At 41.5% G+C, this 12334-nt stretch overlaps 3 protein-coding genes across 9 annotated transcripts in view; 2 read left to right on the top strand and 1 right to left on the bottom strand.

Moving 5' to 3' along the window:
• LOC129724929 (uncharacterized) overlaps positions 1–12334 on the top strand; it is a 311814-nt gene that overhangs the window by 244126 nt on the left and 55354 nt on the right. The gene's annotated exons all lie outside the window — the stretch shown is intronic.
• Positions 167–5641, top strand: LOC129724931 (uncharacterized). Its single transcript, XM_055680220.1, has 2 exons — positions 167–4333; positions 4422–5641. Exon 1 carries the CDS (start codon positions 2969–2971, stop codon positions 4151–4153), a length of 1185 nt encoding a protein of 394 aa, XP_055536195.1. The 5' UTR covers positions 167–2968; the 3' UTR covers positions 4154–4333; positions 4422–5641.
• The window catches only part of LOC129724934 (uncharacterized), a 36454-nt gene continuing 35966 nt past the window's right edge, over positions 11847–12334 (bottom strand). For all 3 annotated transcript variants that reach the window (XR_008727986.1, XR_008727987.1, XM_055680224.1), the window contains 2 exons: positions 12185–12332; positions 11847–12127 (listed from right to left, as the gene is read on the bottom strand). Coding sequence is in view for 1 of the 3 variants with exons in the window: in XM_055680224.1 (XP_055536199.1) it covers positions 11976–12127; positions 12185–12332 (300 nt within the window). In the remaining 2 variants the exon portion in view is untranslated. The remainder of the gene's footprint in view (positions 12128–12184; positions 12333–12334) is intronic.

The raw sequence follows: 12334 nt of genomic DNA, 5'->3' as shown, positions 1-12334 counted from the left end.
CACGTCGTTGTTTATTAACGTTGTTTTAACCGCTGTTTTATTTTTCGTATTTTTGGAGTATAAAAGTTTTGAATTCCAGTTAGTTTTTTCTACAAGTGGCTTCATCGAATCATTTTTTACGCGCGTGTCATCGAGTGATATAAATATTGCAATCTTTCGACGCTGTTTTGCTGTTTTTTTGTTTTGCAACAATTTGCGCTGCTGATCCTTTGTTCGAGTTATGGCATCGGTTTGCAAAACATGCAGCTCCCCTGTAAATGGGATCGATAGGATTGCCTGCCGTGGCAACTGCTGTTCATTGTTCCACCGCACGTGTATTCCCGGATTGCAGCGATCTATTCTGGACGTGATGTCAACTTTCAGCAATAATATATTTTGGCTCTGCGACGATTGTGCTAACAATTTTAACGAATGGTTGCAGCATCCAGCTACCGCTAGCCCCCCCATCACCGATTCATCGATGCTGTGTGAAGCTGTCGACAAATTAAACACGGTCGTCACAGATTTATCTTCTCGCATTGAAAAGCACTTTCCGATCAGCACTGCAGCTCCGGCTCAAAAAATTTTCTATTCTCTGCGACAACCCGGAGAGCAACCGACACCTAAACGGAGTCGTGAAGACAATGTTAAATTTCGCCCCGCTGCGGCTGGTGTCTGTGGTACAAGGTTGGTTCAGTGCAAAATAAAAACCGTTGCTGATGAACGGCAGCAATTTTGGCTTTATTTGAGCCGGCTGGATCCGAGCCATACAGTTGATGATGTTGTCACTATGTCGCAAGAATGTCTCGGCATCAGTGAAACGCTAAACGTCGTGAGGCTGGTGAAAAAAGATGCTGATATTACAAAGCTGAACTTTGTTTCTTTCCGGGTGGAAGTACCAAAAGCGTTAAGGGATACTGCTCTACGAGCATCAACATGGCCCTCTGGAGTTTTCGTTCGTGAGTTCGAGTTTGACCAAGTACGCCCGGATAGATTTCGCCAATAGCAAATTGGCCCACTCAAATGCTGTGATATTGTCATGCGAGAGTCAACCGACTCTCGCACTAGTTAAGTATCTTCCGTTTCATGCTCCTGACGATGAATACTCAAATTCAGATTCGTGTTTTAGTATACCTGACGCATTGACAAGTCCGTCGCTCACCGAATCCAGAACACCTGATGCATGCAGAGCAAACTCTTCGATCCAACTTTACTACCAGAATGCATGCGGTATGAATTCTAACATCGAGGACTATCTACTAGCATTTTCAGAGGGCTGCTACGAGCTGATTGCCCTCACGGAAACTTGGCTGGATGATCGCACCCAATCATCGCATTTATTCGGCTCGGAGTATGAAGGCTTCCGCTGCGACCGTGGCCCCATTAACAGCCCAAAAAGGACCGGCGGAGGTGTGCTTATTGCTGTTCATCGTCGCTAAAAAGCTAACGTGATCCATGAGAACTCGTGGAATATTCTTGAGCAGGTATGGGTGTCCGTCCAACTATCTGGTCGGAAATTATTCATTTGTGCCGTTTATTTTCCGCCGGATCGAACACGCGACAAGCAATTGATCGATTTGCATATCCTGTCGTTGTTAACGATAGTCTCCAGAGCCAAACCGTGCGACGAAATAATTGTTATCGGGGACTTTAATTTACCTAGTCTGTTTTGGCGCCCCTTTCGGGACGGATTTCTTTATCCCGACCCGAATCAGTCAACATTCCATGTCTGCGCTCTGGATCTTTTGGATGGCTATAGCGCCGCGGGACTGCAGCAAATCAACTGTAATGCAAACGAGAATGGGCGTTGTCTAGATCTTTGCTTCGTCAGCATTAATGATACGGCACCGCTGCTAACTCTCGCACCTGATCCTCTCGTAAAAAACGTTGCTCACCACCCGACACTTGTTTTGTCGCTTGACGATCGATTTAAAATCAAGTATCGGGAGCCTCCTACTCGGTTAAATTTTAATTTTCGGCGTGCCGACTTCGACGGTTTGTTGAACGCGCTGCTAACAGTTGATTGGATTAGCAATCTAAATCCAACGGATATCGATTCGGCTGTTAACGATTTTTCTTCCGTTTTAAACGGCCTAATAGATGCGTTTGTGCCAAAAACACGAAACCGATCGCATAAATATTGTCCCTGGCAATCAGCGGAATTGCGTCGCTTAAAAACGTTGAAAAAATCCGCGTTAAGGAGGTTCTCAGGGACTGGCGCTTTATTTCTTCGCGATCATTACCGACAGCTGAACTACGAGTACAAAAGACTTCGTCGACGGTGCTACTCGAACTACAGACGTCATATAGAAGGCAAACTGAGAGCAGATCCGAAGAAATTCTGGAACTTTGTCAACGAACAACGAAAGGAGTCAGGCTTACCATCCACGATGGAATTGGCTGGTGAGAAAGCAAGTAATGTTGCCGCTATTTGCCGAATGTTCGCTGTTAAATTTTCAAGCGTATTCAGCAACGAAACACCAACAGATGGTGAAATTTCTGATGCTGCTAATAACGTCCCTTTCCCTGGGCACTCCATGGCTTCGATCAACATCGACGATAATGCAATTCTTGCCGCTGCTAGAAAATTGAAACACACGTACTCTCCGGGCCCGGATGGAATCCAAGCTACACTGCTAAAAAAATGCATTGCTGGATTGCTCACACCGCTTACCCACTTATTTCGTTTGTCGCTGGCTACTGGCAGATTCCCTACAACCTGGAAACAGGCCTTCCTTTTTCCGGTCCATAAAAAAGGTGATCGCTCGAAGATAGATAACTATCGAGGCATCTCTGCTTTGTGTGCAATTTCGAAGCTATTTGAGCTAGTCGTCCTTCAACCAATTTTCTCACATTGTCAAAGCACTATTTCGGACGATCAACACGGATTCCTTCCCAAGCGCTCCTGTGCTACAAACCTGCTTTGCTTGACTAACTACGCGTTCGACAGCTTTGTTCACCGACATCAAACCGACGTTATCTACACGCCATGGGAAGCCCCCTCTCTCCTATTCTGGCTGATATCGTTATGGAAAACTTGTTAACCAAAGCGATAACACAAGCCCATGTTCCAGTGCAGTTCATACGAAAGTATGTAGACGACCTTTTTCTCGTCCTGCACAAAGATCAGGTAGACCATACTCTTGCCATATTCAATGAACAAAACCCCAACATTAAGTTCACGTGTGAAACGGAGGATCGAGGAAGGTTACCGTTCTTAGATCTGCTTGTAGTAAGGCACGACGACGGCAGCATAAAAACCGATTGGTATGTTAAACCAATATCATCAGGTAGAATACTAAACTACCACTCCTTCCACTCTACCGACCAAAAGCTGGCTGTAGTACGTAATTTCATTGACCGTGTCCGTGGGCTAAGTACCATCAAAACTGACGAAGAGAAGAACCAGGTCATCTACAGTCAGCTCCGTAAAAATGACTATCCGCATAAACTAATTAGCAGACTGCTGATACAGCCAGCGAGGGATGACAGAGTAGAAAAACCATCCAGCTTCAAATCTATTCCGTTCATCCATGGCCTCTCTACCACCATCAAAAAGATTCTCCAAAACAGCGACCCAACTACGAGCATCTCTTTCAGTAACCAAAACACTGTGGGGCACTTATATCACACAGCTAAAGACCCTGTACCGTACAAAAACAAAAGTAACGTTGTATATCAGATTGCTTGCCGAGACTGCCACGGCAAGTACATTGGTATGACGTCGAACAAACTTCGTTGTCGTATGTACGGACACCAGTCACATGTAAATACACTGGACAAACTGCTCTCCAATGGCCACCAAAACGAAGATCATGAAATCCAACAACTCCGGGGAAAGACAGCAATGATCGATCACTGCATCCAGTACAACCACCGCTTCGACCTTAACACGCCAGCCATCCTCGACAGTGCCTACAAATCACAAGCTCTGCAAGTGTTGGAGATGTGCCACATCGCAACTACAACCAACACGGTCAACCATCGGACTGACACCGACAACCTAAGCTGTGCGTACGCAAATCTCTTACTCTCGATCAAAGATCGAAGAGAGATGAGGAATGCGTCGTCAAAAAAGAGTAGAACCGAACACACAACTTTAAATAACACTCCCCCAACACAAACACAAACACAACCCCCCATCGTACACCATCTTTTTGCGGGAAACAGTTGAACCCAAATAGCAGCCGCTAATTAGCAAAATAAAACAATTGTAATAAAGTGTTAGAGTAAATTTAAAAAAGTGAGAATAGAGCTAGAATAGATGTTTCAGACGCAGTGCAATTCCCCCCTTTCGAACCTGACTTCCACACGTAGGATATTTTCTGTAACTGTACAATCTGATTAGTGTCGAGTGAGTTCTTTCTGTTTGGTTGTTAGCTAAATGTAATTTATGTACAATTTTCTATTTTTTATGTAATGGAATAAAATTTTTAAAATAGGCCCTGATGAAGATCCCAACCAACCGGATCGAAACGTTGGCGATGACCCCATAGAGATCAGCGCTGTTTTTATTGAGACTGCTAAGCCGAAACAAAATCAAAGTTATCTACACGGACCTCTCGTCTGCCTTCGACAAAGTAAACCATCAAATCACCGTTGCCAAACTTGATCGATACGGGTTCAGCGGCAACTTGCTTGGCTGGTTAGAATCCTATTTGCTGGGACGAACTCTCAGAGTGAAAATCGGCGACGAAATTTCCGAACCATTTGTCGCTACTTCCGGAATTGCCCAAGGTAGTCATCTTGGCCCATTGGTGTTCCTGTTGTATTTTAATGATGTACATCACTTGTTAAAATGTCCTCGTCTTGCGTTCGCTGACGATTTGAAGCTGTTCAACGAAATCAAAAACGTGGAAGACGCTACTTATCTCCAACAACAACTCAACATATTGCACGTTGGTGCAAGTTAAACTGTACTCAACCCTACAAAATGCTCAATAATAACGTTTACTAGAAAACACCGTCCGCTACACTTCGACTACAAGTTAGATGGGTCTTCAATACAGCGAGTCGATCACGTCAAGAATCTTGGAGTCTTCCTCGATACCAAACTGACATTTAAGCAACATATATCGTTTATTGTTGCTAAAGCCGCTAGACAACTGGGACTGATTTGCCGCATGACGCGGGATTTCAGAAACATACAATGTATAACAACACTCTATTGCTCGCTTGTTCGGTCCTCATTGGAGTTCTGCTCTACTGTCTGGATTCCTCACTACAATAATGCAATCCACCGCATTGAAAGCATCCAGCGCCGTTTCGTACGCTATGCTCTTAGAATGCTTCCCTGGCGGCAACCCATGCGTAACACCCGATACGAGGATCGCTGCCAGCTTCTCCAGCTCGTTACTCTTCAGCTTCGCCGAGAAACAGCTCGCGCCATGGTAGTTTCAGATGTTTTGACTTCACGGATTGACTGCCCGACCATTCTTCGCCTGATCAACCTAAACGCGCCATCCAGAACCCTGCGGAGGTCTTATGCGCTGCAACTGCCTTTTCGTCGTACCAACTACAGCGCAAACAGTGCCATCATTGGTATTCAACGAGCCTTCAACCGGGTGTCATCTGCTTTCGACTTTCACTTATCGCATCAAGTTCTACGTACAAAATTTATATCTCTGTTTCGTAATGTTTTATATATTAATAACCATTAGGACTAGTCTTACAATGTCTGTTGGTAGAGCTAATAAATTAAAAAAAAAAAAATAAAATACTGCTGAAGTCGATGCGCACGAATTATTATCACAAATTCAATTCTATGCACCTTCAAGAGTACTATGATCGAGAACTATGCAGCAAATTGAATATCAGTTGACGCAATATGCTGCCCATGCTCCAGTTTCATCTATGGCACACCAGTTTAATCAATACAGTGATCTATTTGATTTATCTATACCTTCCTCTGTGTTTCGCCGTAGAATCTTAGAAAGTGATATGTGATACAATTATACAAAGATACTGACTGTTATTATTGTACTTGCCCAAAGATGATGGGATTTTTACGCACATTTGAGGAAGCTTAACTTGTGACCACCTCCAATGAGCTTTTCTCCATCCACATCACATATCATGTTAAAAATAAAATGAATAAATTATTTTAAATCATCAGCATACACTAATTTGCAGCCGGCTCTAAGTAGCAAGACGATGCAAAGCAAAGCCTTGGTGCTACATTCCGATTCGGAATATGACCTTCTGTTTATTTATACACAGACTTCGTAGCCAACTGTTAAGTGTACAGGACAATTGCGGGGCTAGCGCTACGATCCTACTGACACTAACAATCTCTCCCGAGCCTCGAACCTGCAACGACTGGCTTGTTAGGCCAGCATCGTACCTCGTGACCATCTGGGAGACAAGACGATGACGATGTTGAAAAATAAAATGAACCACAGAGGTCTCAAATTGCTGCCCTGAGGAACACCGGGAACATTGGTGAACTAAGACGAAAAACTGAAATCAATCTGCACATGAAGAGTTCTATCGCACAACCATAAAACCATGTTGATCCGGGGAAATATAGCACTTTGTCCGGTCAAGAATAAAGTTGCTTACGACTATCTCAAAAAACTTCGATGCAGCAGAAAGGCTCGTTATACCACGATAATTCCTTACGTTCTAACGGTTTCCATTTTTGAAAACATGAAACATAAACGACTGCTTCCATATCGCCAGAAACTTTAGCTTGCTCAAACGATCTATTTAAAATACGGCACAGGGGTTCCACTTGAGCTGATCGCTTCAATTTTTCAACTTGCGACTAATATCATATCGAGTGTAATTTCGAATGTACATAGATCCACCAAATCGACAGGAACGTCTACTGAAGCGATATCAGCTTCTGAATCAGAAGCAACGTTATCGGTGAAAACAGAAGCGAAAGATTTTGCAAACATCTCGCATGATTCCATAGTAGATTTGGACACAGTTTCGTCAAGAAGAACACTCGAGGGGATGGCAGAGTGTTTTCGTTTCGAACGCACGACGCTCCAAACACGTTTAAAATTCCTGTGTGGGTCAATTTGGACTCGCATAACATAGGATTGTACAGTCCCGCATTTAGCTGACGATGCGCGTCAAAGCGTGCTTTTTTGACACTATCAGCAATAGTTAATTAAATGTCAACGAAAAAACAGCGCGTTCGTGAAAAAGTTCTGCACGCGTTCTTAGGATAAGATCGGAAGCCAAGACCCGAAAAAGTTGCCTGCGAAAAGGATCACAAATGAAAAACACGAGCTGAATTACTTATGTGTAAGGTTCAAAAAGCTCCAAAGCGCTACGAGAAGCAAAATTCGGCCGCAAAAAACAGGCCCGAAAGTTATACGACCAAAAGCTGACGGAACCACTCTGCTGTGTAATAGACGACGAGACTTATTTTAGGGCGAACTTCAAACAGCTTCCAAGAAACCTGTATTCCATGATATTACAAAGAACCTTCGAGTACAGAAGATGTCCAAGTTCGACAAGAAATTCTTGATATGTCAAGCGATTTCGTCCTGTGGAAGGCGGAGTTTCTACTTTTTTCGTTACCTCAAGGACGATGAATGGACAGGTACATTTGGAAGAATATCTCCAAAAGCGGCTCCCTCTCCTAAAGGCTCACAGAGATGCAACGATTTTCTGGCCGGATTTGGTATTCATTCTACCACACAAAGAACGTGCTGGAGAAGTATAAGCCGAATAATGTCGATTTCGTGCCAAAAGTTCTTAACCCCTAAATACAACGTAGCTCCTATCTGGTCTCGAGGTACAATGCAGGTCTAACAAGTCACAGCAATTCGAGAGATCAAGAATCTTTCCACGGTTTTCCATCTGTTACCTACGTCAAAATGTCGATATTATCAAAATGAATGAAATTAACTGAACTGAATTTTCAACTAAAATTAATAAAATTCACGATCTACGGAGAAGAATCATCATCAGTATTTTCAGGATATGCATATTTCTGTTTTTCCTCACCTTGATTGAAACGATATATTTACTTATAAACTCAGTAATTCGGACAATAACTGAATTGTCTTCCTAATTACTTAAATTGCTGTCCTGGGTCTGGATTCACTATAACCACACCAAAGCTTGCAATAAGGCAAAAAGCAGACAAACTCGCTCAGAGAGAAATAAGCTTATGTATATGCAAACTCTCTCTCTCTCCTCTCAGGTTTCTATGATGATTTCCTGCAAACCTCCCAAGTAACACACAAAACATGTTGGAAAATAAGTTACAATGAAAGTAGTCATATAACTGTACTACAAGTCCATTTCGAAAACAAGCTCGTTTTTGCTGGTTTTGGAGATGTTTTCAATGACATGAGTTCAACATTAACAATATCCTCACTTCGTCTCTTCGTAAGACATTAAATCATCTAATAACAACACTACATACCTGTAAAGGGCTTTTTCTTACAACAAAGGTCGTAGCATTCAGCAGCCAACGTTAAATTACTTGATCAAATTAATATTTGAATTATTTAAACGATATATATACAGTAAAGTCTTTTTTTACACGGTTTTTTTTACACGGTTTTATTTTACACGGTTCTTTTTTACGACGATTCGTCTTCGCGTGAAATTGTTACAGTAAGTAGCAGTAACGGTAACAGACTATTGTAGGCTGTTTTTTACACAGTTTCATTTTTACACGGTTTTATTTTACACAGTTCTTTTTTACGAAGTTTTTTCCAATAACGCGGTTTTTTTTGCACGGTACGTAGAATCGTGTAAAAAAGAACTTTACTGTATATTCATTCGAAGCGGGTCAAAATGCGCCATCAGATGATAAACAAAACGCTTGCAGTGTAACCAATATCACTACAACTTTTGCTATCGTAAATCTAACAACGCTTCCAAGTTTTGTTAGATTTCATGTCCAGATAACGTTGAAACTATGCGAAAACAAATTAATATGCTAACGAAAAAAACATTCGAACTCATTTTTAAAGGTTGAATATTATTTTTTATCACCAATTTATAATCAATTATAACTGCCACTGATAAACACGATTGTCGTTCTAGTTGCACTGCGCATAACATTATATTTGCGCATGCGCTGTTTAGCAGTTGTCATAGCAACAGATTAACAGACTAACCTACGGCGCATTGCCGTAGGTTAGTACTCGAGATGTATTTTGCCACTTCATTCTATCAAGTTGGCTTGCTTTAATGCAGTTATGTAATACTTCATATAGTATCGGTACTTGTTATATAGCAGCCTGTAATTTTTGCGCTTTTCTGGTGATAGAGATGTCATGAAATAGATAACGCCAACTATTCTATAACAATGTGTGTTACTTGGGCTCAACTATAATCCGTTAGGAAGGTAGTAGAAGACCGGCCAGATGGCAGAACAGGACTTTTTCCTTTCTGTCGAAATCATGGTTCAAACCTAGTGACTTGGCTATCAATCAAAATGTATACTAGAACGAATGTTCGAACAAAATTATGACTCCATTTCTTTCGAAACACCATACCGATGAGAAGTAAGGCCAGATGAAATAACAACACATTACGTAAAAAAAACACAAACGTTTCTGAACAACCACTCGACTTCATTTGTAACCCAAATACGCAACCCAACGAATCTACCCATGGGCGTAACCAGAATTTCGATTAGGGGGGGCAAGTTCTTCAAAATTTTAGCAGTAAAAAATGGTACTTTGGAAAATAGAAATGAATACTAGTGGTTAGTGATCAACACGGATTTGCCCGGTACTTTTGCCGCTGCAATGTCCTTAGTTGATCAACTGAAAAACCTGTGCAATTCCACGCAACATAGGCCAAGCATTTCAGTCAATTATTTTTGATCTGGCTGATACTTTACACAGATGTTTCAATGGGCTAAAAATATCGTTTTGTGCTAACGTATGCGTTAAAAAATGAACTTTTTCGGATGGTGGTAAAAAAATAACTAAGACAGATAATTGGGTTTCATAAATTTCCTATGGAAGGTAATTAGGGTAGGGAACGGCTTAAGCAGTAGCGCCTATTTTAATCAGTCGAAGAAAACAGGCCTCAAACTCCTGCATTTTGATCAATATCGACAATTTCAATGATGGAAACGAAAACTTTGATTGTCTAGCTGCCTCACGAATATAAGTAATACCGTTAATCACAAAGAAATCTGTGAAAAATTGCAATTGAAACAAATCGACCTATATTGCAGCCATTCAGGAGCCACTTCGGGTGCTGAAAAAAAAAACGCCTGCAAAACAGATGGAAACTGCTTAAAATAGGTTCGGGGTGATTGGAATAGTGTCCCTCGATTCGTAACTTTGATTGACGATTGTCAAAGTTTGCTAACTTAGTTTTACAATCTGAAAACAAGTTCTGGTGAACCAGTCCACATAAGCACTGAGGAAGACTGTACGTCACAGTCGAAATATATATTTGCGGACTGAATTTCAATATTTATTTCCAAAAAATTTAGTAGAGTATAACGGAAACCGATAACTATTTCTTTGATTGATCTCAATCACTCTGCTAAGACGCTCGTTATAGATTTTCTAGATTTGAAGTTCTGATAGAGAAAACGATAGCGAACAGATTGATATACTACTGTTTGAGTTTCACCCAACACATTTCGAGTATTTCGTCTGAATACACAGGCGGTTCCTAATGCTGCTTAAAATATGTTCCCTACCCTATGTCAGCTTACTTGCAAAAAAAAATCTACGATCTTGCGTGCGGCCTTCCGGCAGTTAACCGGAACATTCGCCATGGCGGACGAAAACATGCGTGTAGGCATGTTTTTTAATTCTTTTTTTCGTTTTATTTATCAATTCCTCCTCAAATTTCGCGACAAAATTGTTGAAGTGGAGCTTACGCTTCAGGCTTGCCAGAAATCCTCGATGAGACGCAACAACCAGCTCCTCAAACGATCGCCTCGAATAGTGAGCCGACTCCAGGTCCAGCCAGAACACCGGCCTTATAGTATTTTTTTGTGAACGATGCAACTTCCGGCAGGTACTTTGTACTATAAATTCCCCCGTTCACGGCCAGTCCGAAGCGAAAGAAGAGCAGCTTTGAAATCCCCTTCTCGCTGATTATCAGCCACAGCAGCACCTTCTTGGGGAACTTGGTGTGTAAAAGAAATTTCACCTTAGTGCTTACTTCTTTCGTGGTGGAAGTAAAATACAAAGTGCCCTACCAGTCGTTGCCATCCAGGGTGAGACAGGTCTCGCGCAAACGTTATTAGAGTTATTGAAAACAAAATTTTGCACCAATTTCAACAATTAGCGAGGGGGGGGGGGGGCAACGGCCTCCCCCTGCCCCCTCTGGCTACGCCTATGAATCTACCTCGATGTCGTCCAACCGAAGATTTCGTTGGGATTTTGAGTTCCTCCAGTGCAAAACTAACTGGAAATCAACGAATTGCGAACGGTTGATTGGTAGAATAAAAAGATGCATTCGAAAAGCGGACTTGAAGCCCGTACAACGCTCTTGTTCCGGCATCACAAGAAAGCGTCGGAAGGCCGGTAACAGACCTTTCTCAAATGTTTAATATATTTTTTATTAATTCAAAATAATGGATCTTCATGAGAAATGAATTATTTTTTTAAGTTCATCCACTGCTGTCAAAGTGGAAAAAATCCAAATTTTCAGTTGTCCCCCGTTATATGATTACATTATATTTTTTTTGCCACATTCGTGATGCTCTTTTTCAGAACTACATGTTTGATCATCACGATGGGGTCAAGAGTATTTCTTATATTACAAATCATGGAGAAATTGCTCAAAAAATCATTGAGACAATAAACTTGTTTTGTTATTACTTTTCTAAACACATAAAGTAAACTGCCATTTGGCCTCATACAGAATTTTGGTTTTCACAATGGTTGCTGTTCCTTTTAAATTTAAATTGAATGTTTATTAACCAAAAACAGTTTATTCTCTTTTACGTTTTCAACTTAGAATTTAACTGGTTCTAACTAAGTAGACTTCAGAAGTAGATGTGTGTAAAATGTATAAAATGTATTGATTTACCTACTGTATACTCAGTTCTCGCCAAATTCTCCGTCCATGGCAAAATTCTCTGCAGTGTCCGGGATACTCTGATAGCCACCTAACCTAGAATCCTTGTGGTGTCGTTCTCGCTTAAAGCTTCGATACAGGGTTACAACAATGGTAAGAACGCATATAAACACGGCTAAAATTAGATTCAATTACTCGAAGCTACTTTCACGAGGAACTTTGCCAACCTTACCAGTATCGAAAGCATTTTTCTTCCATCGCAGCTGGAAGAGGTTTCGCTTGCCGCGATAGTCGGCGTAGATTAGTGCCTCAGATACAATGTAAGCCAAAAAGTCCACCACGAGTAGCGCTAAGAATGGGATCAAATAACGCTCGTCTGCCT

This window comes from Wyeomyia smithii, chromosome 2 (assembly GCF_029784165.1).
Source record: "Wyeomyia smithii strain HCP4-BCI-WySm-NY-G18 chromosome 2, ASM2978416v1, whole genome shotgun sequence".
NCBI lineage: Eukaryota > Metazoa > Arthropoda > Insecta > Diptera > Culicidae > Wyeomyia > Wyeomyia smithii.
This window is presented reverse-complemented; position numbering and strand designations above follow the sequence as displayed.